Source organism: Thalassophryne amazonica, chromosome 1 (assembly GCF_902500255.1).
Source record: "Thalassophryne amazonica chromosome 1, fThaAma1.1, whole genome shotgun sequence".
NCBI lineage: Eukaryota > Metazoa > Chordata > Actinopteri > Batrachoidiformes > Batrachoididae > Thalassophryne > Thalassophryne amazonica.
In genome coordinates this window covers 123671749-123690047 of record NC_047103.1, presented here as the reverse complement: position 1 = coordinate 123690047, position 18299 = coordinate 123671749, and the positions used below count along the sequence as shown (strand labels likewise).

Sequence of the window (18299 nt, the reverse complement as noted above, 5' to 3'; positions counted from 1 at the left end):
TGACCCAAGTCAGATGCTAGGCTTTGCTGTTGTCACTCAAAGTAAACACGCCCATAATTATACACAGCTATGGTTTAAAACGAGAGTTATGAATGTAACTAAGGTTCTATGAATTCCAGATAACCACCAGAGGACGGTGCTTAGCACCTGGATAACTACATGTGCGCAAGCAGAGAGGTTGAGAATATATACCAACAAAGTCATGCCATTGATGTGACCTGGGTGACGTCACTGCTTGTCTTTATATGCCAAACGTACCCAGCACTCGCTTCTTTTCGGAATGAACTCACAAGACTGAGTGACAAGCAACTCTGGCGGTCATCCGGAATTCACAGAACCTTAGTTACATTCATAACTCTTGTTCTATTTCATTCCTACTGACCGCCAGAAGAGGGAGCTTAGCACCTGGATGACTTAATACCAACAAGGTCACGAAGACTCACTCTCACCTAGCATCAGCAGTGAGGAGTGGAGGCTGAAAACACGGCCGAAGTCACCGCAGGAGGAGCGGCCACATTCAGTCTAATAGCAGGCGAAGGTACAAGATGAAGCCCACGTAGCAGCAGCACAAATATAACTCAAAAACCGCGTTCACACCGGGCGCGACGCAAGCGACAGGTTGCCATGTAATCCCTATGGAAGGACGCGTTGTGGCGCCAAGCCACACAACACGGACACGAATGAAGCGATTTTGAGCGATTGGTGCGTTTGTGGCGCGATATTGCGTCACGTCATGTAGCGTTGCCCTCTTCCCCAAGTTGAAAAATCTGAATTTTTCATCGTCGCGCCGCGATGACCAATCAGGGACTCGATATGTAGTGAGGTGGAGATGTCTGGAGTTTGAGTTGGATGTGAACATGTCCTGTCTCTGGCAGCCAACCTATGAGCAGGACTTATGTCCCCTTTGTCCTTTATTTCATAATTATGACAGTTTTTGGGGGAAGAGCGAGCAGCAGGGGCAGCGGAGTTTATTTTTTCTTTCACGTGCGCGCACGAGCGAATTGTCTGTGAATATTATTTTATTTATTAACTACAGAGATGTATAATAAAACAAATGGTGACTGGTTTATCAACATAATTATGACAGTTTTTGGGGGAAGAGCGAGCAGCAGCCCCGATGCAGAGTTTTTTTTTTTCTTTCACGTGCATGCACGAATTCTCTGTGAAGATTATTTTATTTATTAACTACAGAGATGTATAATAAAACAAATGGTGACAATTATGACAGTTTGGGGAAGAGCGAGCAGCAGAGCGACACGAGGCAAAAGGAACACCTCTCAGTGCAGCCCAGGAGGTGGACACCCCTCTGGTAGAATGGCACGTAACTTCAGGATGCTGAAGACCCCTGGATTTGTAAACTTGTAAAATGGCATCCACGACCCAATGTGAAAGTCGCTGCTTTGAGACAGCAGAGTCTTTTGTGATCACCGTAACACACAAACAGGGCATCCGTTTTCTGAATCCCAGCAGTCGCACTAATGTACCGCTTCAACATTCGGACAAGACACAGGGAACCTGAGACAGATAATCCTGGATCAGAACGCGGGGCATATACAGCCAAGGAAACTGGCTGGTTAACATGAAAGGTTGAAGTTCTCTTGGGCAAAAAGGACAGATTAGGACAACAACGTAATCCCAGATCCGTCAGAATTCCATCGCAAACAGTCCTCAGCAACCGACAGAGCATGGAGCTCTCCCACCTGCTTAGCCGAAGGTATTGCAAGTAGAAAGGCAGTTTTCACTGAGACCCTATTAAGAACTCTGAACTTTAACAGCTCTGATTTTCCAGGGGTGGTGGCCAAGTGGTTAGTGCGCTTGGTTTCAGTGCAGAAGGTTCCCGGTTCAAATCCCACCCCTGCCACATTTCTCCATGTGATGTGGAGTTGCATCAGGAAGGGCATCCGGCGTAAAAAAATCTGTGCCAATTCAACATGCAGATCCACCTTGGATTTGCTGTGGCAACCCCGAGTGCAAACAAGGGAGCAGCCGAAGGGACTTATTTGTTCAATCTTGAGCTTAATGTAGTGTTTAAGCACAAAACGTGACTGATGAGGAGAAACAATTTCAGAAAAAGTTGGGACTGTATGTAAAATGAAGATAAAAATAAAAATGTTGCACTATTCCCAGTTTCTCCACTCACAGAAGCCAAACGTTCTTCCAGAGGTGTGTAATTATACTACGATAGCAGAATATAAAAACATTCGTCAATCGCAATTATTTGTCTGACAATCGTCTCCAGAAATTCCTAATCGTGACAGCCCTACCCGTAGGCTCCCGAAAGGTAGGTCGCTGGGAGAGCTGGCCCTCAACTGCAAAAGCACGTGCAGCTCTGGAAGTAGGCAGGAGCCTGGATGTAGAGTGAAAAGCTGTAGCACGTCTGACTGGCTGAGGCCTGGAAGTCTGGTGTAGGTTAACAAACTGTAGTTGAGATTTACTAGCCTCAACAGTACGCTCCAAAGTTTGTTGGGCTGCAGGTCCAAATACTCGGCCTGGAAGAACCGGCAGTGAACAGAGTGTACCTCTGCAGGATTCGGACAGGGGGGGACTGCGCAAGCCACACCTGACATCTAGTGATGTTAAGGGTCAACATCAGTCTGCCAAGCTCTCTGGACATATTAGCAAAAGTTTGGAGTGAGGCATTACTAAGACTGAGTAGCATCAACCTCTGCCTCCCTCAAAGACTTTGAGAGGGCAAGGGCTAAATGGGACAGTGAGTTGCCTAAACGACCAATGCGAGCAGCTATGTCATAACTCTTAGCGAAGAGGTCATCAGTCACACTACACTGAGGTCGTAGGCAATGGGCATCCAGCCGAGCAACATCAGCCGGAGCCACAAACAGGTTCACAATAATGCAGTCAACGAAGGGCATACGGTTCAGACCATTCTGAGCTGAATCACACAGAGCTAAGGGCTCTGCAGTCCCGCGATAGATGGGTCAATGATTTGTTGTCTGCCCAACATCGGTGGAGTTCCTCCATGTATGGTTGTGAAGCTGGAACATTGAACTCAAGGTTCTGAGTGACTTTGAAAAAGGCACTTGAAGCGGTGGTTTCCGCAGGGGGATTGTTGACCCCGAGCCTGGATAAAGCCATCTGAATAGCTTGCTTGACAAAGGATAGTCCAGGTCCGGTTTGCAGCAGGGACTCTGCCTCAGAGGTGTGAAAGCCCACCAATGAATGGCTTGGAGAGAGCCCCCTCTCATCTTGATCCTCCACACAGTGGTATCACTTGTCATGTACAAGGAATCAGTCGCAGCAATAAACATGGCATCTTCTTCCTACTGAGTAAGTACACTGGTCTGATCAGCCTCATTAGGGACAGTAGGAACTGTTACAGCGTCCCTAGGTTGTACATTCAGAAGTAAGGACTTAATCTGAGCAAACTCAGAAGTCAATGTTTCAGCCTTTTCAGCCAAAGCATGGTCATGAGTAATCTTCTTAGCAAACCAACATGGTGCATTACCACCACCAATTGTTTGGGAGTGAAACATTAATGGATTCTGACATACACTATCAAAAATAACCTGTAAACATTCACAGCGCAAGTATAACACACTGGATTTATGGGAATTCCCGGAAAACTTCCATCACCGATATGCTTACTTCTGATCTATACACAACAGAGAGAACATTGATCAATTTGTCTTCAGGAAATCAATGAGGAAGAGCCACACTTGACAACCCCAAGAACAATCACTGTCTTGTATCCATGAGTGTATAAATGACCACCCTCCCTCAACTGAATGATGTGTCAGGGTGGATTTTAAGAGTTACTTCTATTCTGGAGGCAAGTGCCTCAATTATTTTAATATCAGTGTCAAGTTACAAGGGACATATCTGGATGGTGAAGTGGGGTCTATTTTTTCAGTAAGAATGTGATAAAGAAAATTCAGACGGTGTGTGATATTGGCTTTATCTTTAGATACTATTCTGCTAAAAAGCAGAACAGGAATAGGCCTGAAATGCTTTTAAAAGGCAGCAGAAAAAACACATTGCAGCATTTTGTTATTCAGAATATTGGGGACAAAATTTAACTTTTGCTTTATAGTTTTGATATGCTTACACTTTGATATTGTGTTCATAAACTCCTGAATGAAGACATTTTAAACAATGACAAGTCCATATATTTAAAATGATAGGGACACCCCTGTAAAAATGAGCAATAGATTGAAGAGGTGCTCACCAGAATATGTGCAGAGCAGCTTCTTGCAGACCAACGTTGTCAGAGTTGACGGATTCGAAGAGAAACTTAAGCACCTCGGGCCACTGGTTGTTCCCATCATCATCTACGTTAAAGCCCAAAAATCAAAAACGAAGATCGGACACAATGAGGATTATCAGTTATATACACAAGACATTTGTTAGATCCCTGACAAAAGTGAACCCACTCATATCCAGTTCAATAGCTTTTACATCTGAGCCCTTTATATTTTACAGTCAAGCTTAATTTACACAGTACCAACAAGAAGAAAGCTGTGTGTGGCCACTAAAAAGATACTTCATTATTTGAAAAGGAAAGGTTTAATATATCCTACTTTAGGCTACACACAAGTTTCAGAACACTTCCCGCTAAGGGGGGGGGACAAAAAAATAACTTTTAAAAAAGTCAAGAATTTTACCAATAAGGTTGCGGGATAACTCAGCAGCTATGTCGCAGACCTTCTTGCGGATATTTGATGATGACTGTTGTTGGATGCTGGTCAGAAGCTCTGACTTAATGGCTGTCTGCATCTCCAGGGTCAGTCCTGGGTAGATATCCTCAAAGGATGACGACAGCAGCCGCCGGAGCAGCACAGCTGCCATCTGTTTGACCTAATAACACAACATACTTGTAGTGTCATTATCATGTTGACCTTTCCACAACAGTGTCCCTGCATTTTATAACCTTCTACTAGAAGTGAACCAATTGAATAACAAAGTAATATTTTAATGATAAAATAGGCCTTTGAACACATGTTCAAGATGGCTTTGACATTTAAATCATGTACAAGAGCACCGTGAGAAAATGTTTTCTCTAGGACCATGTTGCTGCAAAACACAAAGACGACAACACTCAAAAATGACAAACTCATAGAAACTACATTATACAGTCGCTTTGAGTAGCCAGAAAGAACACTATAGTGTGGAAGGGACTGTTGTCTGATTCTGTTGTCAGACAGAGGCCATATCCAATTCAGCAGGTGCATCCTTCCAAGGATGCAAATACTAGCCACAGACAGTTAGCAGCACAACTCTTGCTGTCTCAGTTCAAAAGCCGCTTAGAATGCGGTTGACATACGCAGCCTTCTTTCCACAGAAAAGGAAAACAGGTATATCTTTTGAAGCCTAAGGAATGACATGAGTCATTGCGTGATTCTCTCTCCCCAAGACAGAACAGCTGGCAGTAAAAAAAAAAAAAAAAAAACAAAGCAAGAAACTGAACTACCTTTTGGGCTCCATGCATACAACTGGAAATAAGTAACTTTATAAGTATAAATCAGCACTGAAGGACTACTGAACTACAAGTTATGCCCACTATACTAGCTTGTTGCATGTAGCTGTCAAGGCTGGAGGACCGCTTTCCACCTAACAAGCACCAAATTCATTACAAGAGAGCCACACCTTGAGCCAATTTAACAAGTTAAATATGATGCAAACTTCGTATTTCATGATTATGTTATATTTAATGTCATTTATTTGAACTTACAAGGTCTATTAGAAAAGTATCCGACCTTATTTTTTTCAAAAACCATATGGATTTGAATCACGTGTGATTACATCAGACATGCTTGAACCCTCGTGGGCATGCGAGAGTTTTTTCACACCTGTCGGTTACGTCATTCGCCTGTGCGCAGTCTTGAGTGAGGAGTCACCCACCCTCTCGTTGATTTTTTCAATTGTTTAGCAATGGCTCAGAGACTGCTGCTTTCTTTGATCAAAATTTTTTCAAAACTGTAAGGCACAACTGAGTGGACACCATTCGATCAATTCAGCTGGTTTTCGGTAAAAATTTTAACGGCTGATGAGAGATTTTGGTCTGGTTGTGTCACCGTAAGGACGGCCCACGGCACCTGACGGCGATCTGCGCTTCGAGGCGACAGCGTCTCGCCATTTCAAGTTGAAAACTTCCACATTTCAGGCTCTGTTGACCCAGTAAGTCATCAGAGAACAGAGAACTTTCAGAAGAAGTCGGCATGAGGAGTTTATTCGGACATTCCATTGTTAACGGACATTTTGTAATGAAAGAACATGCGGGCAGAGTCGCATGTCGGGCCGGACCCGACCGCGGGGGGTCGCGACAGGAAAAACACCTCCGTTGGAAACCTTAACGGGCAAGTTGGAACATGCCCAAGCTGTTAAACTCAGCGAATTTGCGCGCACGTCTTTCATTACAAAATGTCCTTAAACAGTGGAATGTCCGCATAAAGTCCTCATGCCGGCCTCTTCTGAATCTTCTCTGTTCTCTCACGACGTCCTGGGTGAATTAAGCCTTAAATTAGGATGTTTTCAGGTCGAAACAGGCTGGCGACGGCGCCTGGAAGCCCTGCACGACGTCCCGCTGCGTGGGAAGTCCTTACACCGACAAACACCCCATAATCTCTCATCAGCTGTTAAACTTTTCACCGAAAACCAGCTTAATTTCTCGAATAGTGTCCACTCGGATATTCCTCACAGGTCCAGAAAAAATGTTGATAAAGCAACGCGCGCCGTCTCGAACAGCGTGTGAAACAAAGGAATTCAGCCGAGAGGGCGGGACCACATCTCACTCAAGGCCTGCCCACAGGGAAATGACGTCACCGACACGCGTGAACAAACTCACGCATGCGCACGAGGGTTTAAGCATGATTGGTGTAATCGCACGTCATTCAAATCCATATAGTTAAAAAAAATAATTTGGCACACAACTGTCAATAACAAAAACTGATATACAAGACAATTCCACAGTGACATGTGTGACCAAAAAGGGGGTGAACAGAAGCAAAGCTTATAAACGTCCACCCACACACACTACCTACCCCTAGAACAAGCACACAGGCAACAGTGGTAAGGAAAAACTCCCTCTGATGTATTGAAGAAGAAACCTCAAGCAGACCAGACTAAGGGGTGACCCTCTGCTTGGGCCATGCTACAAACATTTAACAACACAAACTCAAATCCCATTATCATAAACATATCAAGTGAACACTGTGTTTGTCTACATACATATTTAGTATACATGTATACACACACCAACATACACCTACATACATAATTACATATATACACATACATATATATACATAGATATACATACACGCACATACGCAAATTAATGTTAGTGAGTTACAATTACAACTGACAAAACTCATCGTACTTCATTAGATACATATTTTGAAAACATTTTTTATATTGATTTTTAAACATTGATATTTGGACATCGTTTGAGTTCATCTGTCAGGTTATTCCGTAATCTAGGGCCACACCTGGAGACAAGCCTTTCCTGGTGGTCCGATCGCCAGCAATTTTAAAATGATACAAGCCCCGTAAATTATATTTTCCTTCTCTCTCACTAAAATATTCTTGAATTCTAGATAGCACTTCTTTATTTTTCACTTTGTGCATTAATTGAACAGTCTTGAACGAAATCATATCATTAAGTTTTAATATTTGAGATTTACTGAACAGTACATTTTTTATTAAACTTCAAATCAGTTACTATAAAAATTGGTAAAAGGTCACTAATATTAATTATTAAGCCACTTAGTGTTTTGGTATCGATATCATTTGTAAATATATTATCAATGAGAGTAGCTGAATGTGAAGTGATTCTTGAAGGCCTAGTAATTTCTGGAAATAGATTTAGATTGTACATAATGTTAATGAAACCCTCAGTTACTATATGCTGATGTGGGTTTAAGAGATCAATGTTTATATCTCCACAAAAATACTCGCTTATTACCCATCTGTGAAAAAAATGTATCTGTCCAATGTTGAAATTCTTCAATTTTAGAGCCAGGAGCTCTATATATGCAGCTAATAATTATATTTTTGCCTTTATCCATACCTATTTCAATTGTGATGGATTCCAAAAGATTTTCCACAGCCACAGTCATTTCATCTTTAATTTTGTAGTTAATCCTTTTGTCAACATACAAAGCCACTCCTCTATTTCATCTATTCAGATGATTGAATTCATAACCCTCCAGCTCACAGTTTGTGTCATCACCCTCTGTAAGCCGTGTTTCCGTTATGGCAATTATACTGAATGGTTGACAAAATATCATCTGTGATCTCTCTCATATTCCGGATCCTGTATATGATGCTCAGTATACTTAAAAGGTTGTAATTCCACATTCTCATAACCATGTATGATCTCAGTTATACTATTACTGTTCTGAAGCACCGATGAATGGTTCTGTATGTTTGTCAGTCATTATGAAAGTTGGCTGCGCTCACTTACCATGTTTTAGTCATATTTTGCCAATTTCTCCATGCTTCTGATCAGCAACACTTTGGCTTCTTCTGGGGACCCGTTCAGTTTGATGAATACTTTACAGTTTGAAGTCCATGTGTTTTGAATTTTGTTGTTTTCTCAAGTATCTTTCCTTTTTTGCTATATCTGCGTTGTGTTTAGTGAGATGTTCATTTATGTAAACATTGGATCCTTTAAGTTTATATCCTTGTTTGAGCAGAGTTGTTTTGTCTTTCCTGTTAAACCTCATGATGACTGTAGGTTTTTCTGATGAATTCTTCCTGGGTAACGGATGACATGCTTCAATAGTGTTAATATCCAGATCGATCCCCTTAGTTTGTAAAAAAGCAGCAACTTGTTGCTCTGTGGAGAGTTCATCGGGCTCCCCCGTTACCAGAGACTGCTGCCCGAGCATACGATCTGGGTCTGATGTAGAGCCCAGATACAACATCATTCACGTGTACTGCTCCATTTCAGTCACCCTTCTTTTCCAATGACGCGATCGTTTGTCCTTCTGCTCAATAAGGCCTTGCAGGTCCTTAACTTCCTTCACTAGTGCCAGTATCTCCTTCTGCTGAGTTTTTACGGCACAAACCTCCTCCGTGAGTATCCAGAACCTTCTTAATATCCTCCAGATCCTCCATCACAGGTGCCTTCTTTGGCCCCATTCTCACAGTCTTATTTAACAGCTGTTTGTTGTGCAACAGCTGTTAGCTTTTAGCTGTTAGCCGAAACCAGGCTGACTTAGCCTAGCCTGCGACGTCCTGGCTTCTCCGCGGGGCCAACAGGCCGACTGCTGATGTTAATTGCGGCTGCGACGAGTCGCGGGCCTGGGTGGTGTCTCCGGTGGTGGAGGGCTGGTGACGATCTCCGACAAGCTGCAGTACCGATGGTGGCCTCCCTCGAGCCGTGGCCCCGCTGGGCCTCGGAGAGCTGCGGACTGATGGCGGCCTCCCTCTAGCTGCAGTCCCGGCTGGGCCTCCGGCGTGCTGCTGGGCTGATGGTGGCCTCCCGAGCTGCGGCTGAGCTGGGCCTCCGGCGAACTGCGCGCTGATGGCGTCCACCGATGCGCCTGGTGCTGGCTGGGGCATTCGGCGGCCCGTGGACTCTGATCGAAGTTGTACAACGGTACGGCCGTCTACCCAGACGCCGACCGTCCGCTCACACTGCTCGCTCTTTTTGGTTACTTGATTTGAATTTCATTTTCTAAGCAGGTCATGAATAATGTTTAAAGTGTTAAAAATACATTAATACTGGGTGATATTCCATTTGCTCAAAAACACAGTTTGAAGCAGTGAGCAGCAGAGAGCTGTGTCAGGCACTTTAGCACAGTAAATGTAAAAATGTAAAATCTTCATTAAATGTTTTTCAATTAGATTACAGCTGTTCTCATTCATGATGGATGAATGTATTCTGCAGTACGTTTGCGCTTTTTATAAACTATGAGATGAGATGTCACACTAGACCGCTTTCAATATTTTGTGAACTAAGTTTGATTTTTTTGCGCAAATTACTGCATGTGAAAACCATTGCTGTACAGATTAAAAATCATTGTAGGCGGCGTTGCTATTTTGCGAAAATCTCACCCGTGAAATCTTACACTAATTCAAATTAATAAGTAATCCAATTAGTTGGTGGCATTGTCTTAAACATGCAGCCGTTTAGGGACAGTAATCCAACACAAATGAGGATGGCATGCTTTGGCTTTTAAGCCTCATTTCTCCATTTGATCCAGGTCGGTATGGGCTGGAAGTGATGGGTCTGGCTTGGCACAATGTACTAGATGGAGGATCTCATCTTCACCACTGCTGGGGACTGCTTGGGACTCCAGCGAGGGCAGTCACATCTCTCCTGTTTGTCTCTATCTCTACCCCAACATTCAAAGTCCCAACTTTACCAGACTGAATTCTTTGAACTGCATTTGGAATAACCATGGAATTGATCAGCTGGTCTCTAAACGCTATTGATGCCATCTTTTCAATAAGGAAATCAGGGTTGGGGGACCCTACTTGCCCAGAAGGAACCTATCCCGCGGGCTATGTTGTCGACACCTGGAAGGAGTGGTGTGTGGCGTGCTTGACACCACTATCCGTAGAAGACGTCGAGGATTTATTCTTATTTGTCTTCATGGTAGGACGCTTCTGCTATCGGGATTAGGTGCTACCCTGATCTACCCTACCGGAAAATTGGCATGACGGCTGCCACCAAAACCACAGCCCCACGTCTGTCCGCCATGATTATTGAGGTTGGCAAGGCTGTACAATCTCAGACTGTGTTAGCTTTTGAACTTAAAAGCTAGATGGAATCCATCTCGGAGCAGTTGAAGATCAGTGAATATTCACAATTGGATCTGGACAGTGAAGAGAAACCGTACTGGAGTTCTGTGCATCTCTGCCTAACCCAAACAGCAGTTTTATCAGCTACTGAAGGTCAAAATTCCCTGCTTGTTTTTCCTCTAGTAAGATTTCAACAGCCCTGTTGATGCACATGGTTCCCTCTTCATCTGCTCTTCCCCACAGTCTGTGGTTGTCATCAAGGCCACTGCAGACTATGCATACACAGACAGAGACTGATATGAACCACCTGCACACATGGACGGACGCACACTCCCCCCACCCCCTCCCCCCTTGTGTTTCTGTCCCCGCCCCAACCCCGGCCTCCAAACTTGCCACTCCTCTTTCCCCCTCCAGATGGCCGCGCGGCACCTGCAACTACAGCAGCACCCCCTACCCTCCAAGCTTGGCTGCATGGTATTTCTGCTGCGGCCTACACTCACTTTGCCTCAATTCGGATGACGGACTGTTTCAAGTTTAACACAAAATCAAATGTATATGTGCGGTTGTTATAATTCTGATGTGTGCCATTATTACGGTCAACTACTAATAACTATGGATTAATTGTATTTTTGTCTGAGGTAAATGGGTGTGAAGATAATTTCGTTGCACTTGTGTAATGACAATAAATCATTCATTCATTCACATAAAATGGATGGAGGGGAACACCTACAGTTCAACTGCAGACAATTATGCCCCATTCACTGTCAAACACTGGTAGAGCAACTGTTATGTTTGATGAAGCTGAATGTAAACAAGGTCAACATTACCAAGGTGACTATCTGTTGGGGAAAAAGGAGGATTTCTTGTTGAATGAGGCAAACAAGCAGCTGATCATGAACCAATGTGACAGAACAGCTGTGACATTATTCAAGCAGAAGGCAATGCAGATGTTGAGATTGCAAAGGCAGCCATCGATGTAAGTTTTCAGACCGAACACCCTAATTGGAGTAGACCCAGATCTTGTTCTCCTGCTCTACGATGCAGATGTTTCCAAAATGTAATGCACTCTATTCCACTCGGACAAGGTGAAATCATAAGTCTATAATATCAAGGTCCTCAAGCAGGTGGCAGGTGTTTGGTGAAGCAGTTTGCAATGACCTATTGTTTCTGCATGCCTTTACCGGATGCAACTGTGTCTAGAGTATTTGGGACTGGAAAGAAGTCGGGGTTCTAACAAATCAGCAACAAAGAAAAAGGCAATGAAAGACTGTTCAAAAGCATTCTCTCTACCAAAGCAAAGTCAGAATGTTGTGGAAAACAATGGTTGTAAGGCAATGGTAGCATTGTTCAATGCAGATGAGAAGGACCCCCTGGCATATTTCCTATATAATATGCTCTGCAAGAAAGTTACAAGAGCTAAAATGTGACACCTGAATGACTCCCACCAACCATCTGAGTGGGGATGAAAGGTAGAAGGGGACAAGCTTGTTCCAGTGATGATAGACAAAGCCCTGTTCCAGATGCACTGATTAAGATGATTCACTGCAACTGTTCAGAAGCATGCAATACCCTAAGGTGTACCTGCAGAAAGCACGAACTACAGTGTACCAGTGCATGCAGACGTCGCAAAGATGGCAATTGTGACAATATGACGAATGATCCAGTGATGGAAGATGATGTGTGAAAAGTTTTGGATGAAGCATTACGACAGATATGCCCATTTGTGAAACCGAGTGGGTGCAACAAGCAGCTTGGGGGTTGGGGTACCCCTAGATATGGTTTAAGGAGTGATTCAACATCACTGGTAAACCTTTCATATGAAAGACGGACCTTGAAAACCTGGGTATAAATGTAAGTTTTATTGATTTATCATGAAAATTGACAGTTATTGCTTTCTGTAGCATTCACAATGTATGGAAATTGACAAAAACTGACAAAAGTCATCTTCAAATTTGGACACTATCCCCATACTCCCATTTTGTCCAACTTTTAGTATGTTGTAGACTAGACCCAACCTAACACAAATTCACCAAAAAACAAAATCTTGCAACTTTTTTTTCCGGGGGGGGGGGGGGGGAGGTGTGTCAATCAGTGTATGAACAAGTCTAGTAGACACATTCCAGTCCAGACTTAAGATGCATTTATTCTCCATCTCGCATTGCTAGCATACTGCCATAGTATGGAACTGTGCTTCCTATCCTTTTAAAAACATTTTATTAGAAATGGAACAGGTCTCAGCCCCAACTTTATATAATTCTGGGTCTGAGTGAAGCTTAGGGGTAGCGGCCAGCAATCACCTTCATAATTTCTGTTTTCCTGTCAATTTAACACTGATGAATTATACCTTATGCTGCGTTTACACATAGGCAAGACATGTTATGAATGTCATATTTGCGTCATTCTTGGCACATTTCTGACATTCTTAGCACATCTGAATAGGTTTCTTCATAGAGCGTGTTGGTGCGTGATATTCGTGGTTTCTGTGGAGCATGTTTTTGGCTGTCAAAAAAACTTCCATGAATGTCACACACCATTCATTTCGCATCATGTCATGGTCACAACTGAGCGTGTTGATCCATCTTGATTAGTGGTGAGCCTTAATAGAGCAGGACAGCGTTCTTCTCCAACGTGCGCACAATTAAACCCTGCTGCACCACATTCAGTTTCATTGCTGCAATATGCCGAAGAAGGACAGTAATGCCAAGTCGCCTGAAAGTCTCGTTCCAGTGCTCCTCAGCAAGCTCCTGCAGGTGTTCCACCTGCTGCATGTGCCTGATGTTTGGGAAAACAAGGGAGACTGATGGATTGCCTACTCCGGGTAGGTAATGTGGTCTAGCCCCAAGTGAAGGAGTTCAAGTACCTCGGGGTCTTGTTCACGAGGGGACAATGGAGTGTGAGACTGGCCAGAGAATCGGCACAGCAGGGGCAGGGCATTGCAGGAGCCAGTTGCGGTGGTTTGGACATCTGGTAAGGATGCCCCCTGGGCGCCTCGCTAGGGAGGTGTTCCAGGCACGTCCATCTGGGAGGAGACCCCGGGGAAGAACTAGGTGGAGAGATTACATCTCCACACTGGCCTGGGAACAACCCAGGATTCCCTAGTCAGGGGTGGTCAATGTGGCCCAGGAAAGGGAAGTTTGGGGTCCCCTGCTAAAGCTGTTGCCCCCACGACCCGACCCTGGATAAACAGTTGAAGATGAGTGATGAGTGAATAAATAAAGTTTATTCTTCCAAACTTTCTGGATGGAGTGACGCAGACTACTTTGCCGTTGTACGCTGCCCACTAAGCACCCCATACACATCAATACCCACACATACTCCACCTCCTGCAGAAACAAGGACATGAAGGAACAGTCTACAACTTTTCAGTGAGTCACTACTTCAGAGTTTATGGCAGTGAGAAGCAACAAACAAAACAGAATGACTTTCAATGTTTTGAAAAAATTGTGAATCATTAAAGATAAGAATCACAGGATGTCCCCGCACATTTTCAAATGCATCTCAGGGATGTGGCACATATACTGTGTCCAGCCTTGTAAATTTGTGGCAGAATGGTGTAAGTGCAAATGGTGATTATAACCGTAAAAATACTTTTGGTAACTATATGATGAGCTGACAAACATTTCACCAAAAAAAAAGTATGACGATTTCAAAACTCCAATATCCAAGTTAAATAATGCTGAAGTGATAAATGTCATGTGAAATATACATTAGCAGTACAAACCTCCTCTGCAGCAGATTCATCTCTAACAGCCTGCAGTAAGAATGTGATCTTGTTTTGGCCAGGAATCGTGTCATAGGTCTCCTGCAAAGGACAGCGTAAAAATTAAAAACATTTGTAAAGATGAAAACTACAGGTCTGTCACCACTAACACGACCTACTGTAAAGCTGTTAGCAATGACTAGTGTGCATCCATAGTGGCACATGTTCAAAAATATCTGCAGCCATGTTAAGGTAAGTAGCATAAACTTCGTCATCTGTACCACTCTCTAGTGCAGAATAAACTAAAATCTTCATCAGTGACACTGTGTAGCAGGAGGTGACTCGACATATTCCAGAAAGATTCCCTCAATGCCCCACAGTGTTTAGCATTTTGAGCATAAAGCACTTCTTCAACTCTGCAAAGTGCAAACTGCTGTTGCATCATTACATTTTGTGATTACCAAGTGTGCTTTAGTGATCAGACACAGGACAGTAAAGAAAGCTGACTTCAGTTGGACACACAATGGGGAACTTTTTTGTAATCATAACTATGTACAAACTTGTCTGAGTGAGCAAATAGAGGACCTTCAAATGGAAAGTTCTGATAAAAAAAAAAGCAAATGAACACTATGGACATAACCTAAGCAGATTAACAACCTAACAAAATTACCCAGTTACAGCATGATTTGTTTTTATGAACCAAATCGTCATGCAGCCATCATTTCACTATACGTTTGGGCCATCAGAGCTCAATGCAATACAATATTTGACACACATTTAAAAGAAAAACTGATATCACTATATGCAGATTTTTTTTGTTTTTTTTTTTTTTAAGACAAATAAAATTTAGCATACATTTTCAAAACTAAAGTTTTAATGTGTTTTTTTTTTTTCTTAAGTGATAATTCAAAAAACAAAAAGAAAGTTGTTGTCCATTCGGCTGCTCCTGTTTTTTTTTTCTCCCGGGTGTCGCCACAGCGCATATAGCCAGATCCGCATTGGTAATTGGCACAAGTTTTTTTACGCCGGATGTCCTTCCTGACGCAACACCAGTTCACGTACAGAAAACACACACAGCCGCTGGTGTTCCAAAGAGGTCTCCCATCCAAGTACTAACCAGATCCTGCTCTGCTTAGCTTCTGAGATCTGATGGGGTCAGGCTTACACAGAGCAGACCAAGAAGAAAACTGAAAGTAAATAACTTTTGTACCCAGGCCTGGTTTGTATTAAAAGCTGTTTAAATCAAGCAAAAAAAAAAAAAAAAGTGAAATGTTTTCCCCATACCACTCCCAGGTTCTTTAGCCAATCTGCAAACTTTAGATGTTGTTGTCATACCCAGAACTGCCCTTAAAGGGTTTGTTTAGCCAAGGTCGAGGCCACTGGGGTCTGCGCTTCAAGATATTAGATTAATCAAACAACTATACTCTATGTAAATGTCACCCATGTTGCGTTTATCTTTTGCAATGTTTGACAGCAAAATATAAACACTTTACTGTATTCAAACACGTATTCCACCACCTACTATAGAGAGTTTTCAATCACGTGACAGATTTGCTCCTGTCTCCATCATGGATTACTACGTGGCTAGCGCGTGAAAGAAAATAGAGAGAATGAAAGCTTATTACGAGGCTTTAAACCCTCGAGATAAAGCTGTTTATCGTGATCGATTTGTAGCAGTTGGCTCAGTGGATCCGTATGTTGTACCAGATAGTTAATTTAATGACAATGTAACGAAGTGGCCGTCAGTTTCACAGCGTAAGCTTAATATGACCTGAACCAAGCAGACCGTCCACATAAATCCACCGGAGGAAAAGCTCAGAGGAAGCAGCTCGCTACCAAAGCCGCCTGGAAGAGCGCGCTGGTACCGGCAATGTGAAGAAGCCTCACAGTTACAGGCCCGGCACAGTGGCATGAGAGAGACCACCACTACCAGAAATCCACACAAGATGCGATCCACAAGCTGCCGAGGTCGCTGCACAGGTCAGCTCGCTGGCACTCCTGCAGAGCATCACAGTGGAGCTCTGAAAGCGGAGGTTGGTCTTGAAGTCATGAGCGATTTCTCTCACCAGGGTGCCGGAAGGGCAACTTGCGGTCTACAGCAACTCTGTGATCTTCTGGTAACGGTGGATCTCTCTCAGCGCCACAGTGCTGGGCCTGTAATGGTGAGGCTTCACACTGACAGTAGCCAGAGCGCTCTTTCGGGCGATCTGCTTGGTTCTGGCCACATTAAAGCTTCATTCATACCTGCTCTTCCTGTTTTGCTGAGCCAAGTCTCTGTCACTTAGAAAGCTTGTAACACGTCACTGCTTGATGCACAATAACTGCTGGCAGCCTGTAAAATGAGTGACCTGCCTCTTTTATCACCTCTATTTGAACATCCAACGACAGCACAAAAGTTGACCATTGTTGAAGCTTCTGCAATTGTTTGCCAAATGCACATAGCGCACAGTGGCCACCGTGTCGTAATCCAGAATGGTCGCGGGGCGCAAAATGACGTGACTAATGTCACATAAAAACCCTCTATAGGCCAATATATTCAGTTACACTTTAGTAGTTTACATCTGACAGCTCATTATGTGATTGGGACAGAGAAAGGCTGCAGTGTCTATAAAGGATGAATTCCTATGAGCTTGCATCGTCAGTTCTGAAAATGCTGACTGATAGTGAGGGGTGGCGTGATAAGATACACCCATCTAATCCAAGAGTCAATTGCTGATGAGAAAACAGTGGTAACAACTTTTTTTAAAAGACAGGAGGCTAATCATGTCAGGAAAACCTGAAAGACTAGTTGACAAAATTATCTAATGGGAAGGGTGATCAAGGAGAACTTTTGTAATGACGTGTCTGGAAAACAGTATTTCATCTAGTGATATTACGTGGCGTGTTAACAGTTGTACTTAACCGACTTTCAAACTGGCTGAAGGCCACTAATGCACAGTGATGCTAAAACAACTTCACATCTGAATGAGCTGGATCCCTAAACTATTAGCGCCTTCTGCCGAATACCACCGTATTCATGATACTAGCTGTGTATGCTTTTATTTTTAGTATCGAAATTCGCTAATTTGACCAAAAGATGTAGACACTGACCCCAAGTCCAGCTAGGTGGCTAAAAAAATTATCGTCAGTGTAACACTAGCGTCATGCTACTTCCTGTGTAGTTAAGTCAAACAAGCAACACACATTTCAACTTAAACCGTAACGACTCGACCCAACAAGGCCATAAACACACAGTACAAGCGTGCACTGTGACGGGTGTGTCCGTGTTTTTAACACGCCTACACAGACACAACTACGCAACATGGAGGTAACTAGCATTAGCTGACTAGCACTGGCAGTAGGCATCACCGCGCACGTGGGCTCCAGAGTTTGACGTGAAAGACGCCGCGCGCGCGACCAGCCTAACTCGCTAACATGCTAACAGTGCTAACTTAACCGCGGTATCTTCCACCAGTCACTCACAATAACCGACCCAAAAAGGCGACGTGTCAGCTCACCTCTGCCTGCTTCCTGATGTTATTGTCAGGGCTCATCAGGTTACCCAGCAAGAGATAGAACTGCTGCTGTTCCGCCATTGCAGTGAGAGTGAAAAATGCTACCAAACTAGTCCAAAAAGCCGACCACAGCCTCACGGTGCAGCTAGCGCCTCATTGGTTTCTTTTATCAACTCTACTCGCCATTCATTGGCCTTTTGGTGAGAAACGGATTACGTCAGTGGCTCGCTGTGTTTGTCACATCTCATTGGATTGAATGAACAGAGTAAAGTGAATGCGTTGATTCTATTGGCTAGACGTACAACAGCGCGGGAACGGTAAAAAGACAACAAAAAGAACCGGCAACACACACAGATTGCTCTTTAAGCATGGACAGGCCATCTGTCGTACCGGGCAAT

At 43.6% G+C, this 18299-nt stretch overlaps 1 protein-coding gene across 1 annotated transcript in view; it reads right to left on the bottom strand.

The window, feature by feature from the left end:
- kpnb3 (karyopherin (importin) beta 3) overlaps positions 1-18053 on the bottom strand; it is an 87298-nt gene extending 69245 nt beyond the window's left edge. The window contains exons 1-4 of the mRNA XM_034174039.1: positions 17905-18053; positions 14429-14509; positions 4620-4812; positions 4184-4286 (exon numbers count right to left, since the gene is read on the bottom strand). Of these exons, the coding sequence (XP_034029930.1) occupies positions 4184-4286; positions 4620-4812; positions 14429-14509; positions 17905-17982 (455 nt within the window). The 5' untranslated portion in view covers positions 17983-18053. The remainder of the gene's footprint in view (positions 1-4183; positions 4287-4619; positions 4813-14428; positions 14510-17904) is intronic.
- Positions 18054-18299: the final 246 nt, after the last annotated feature.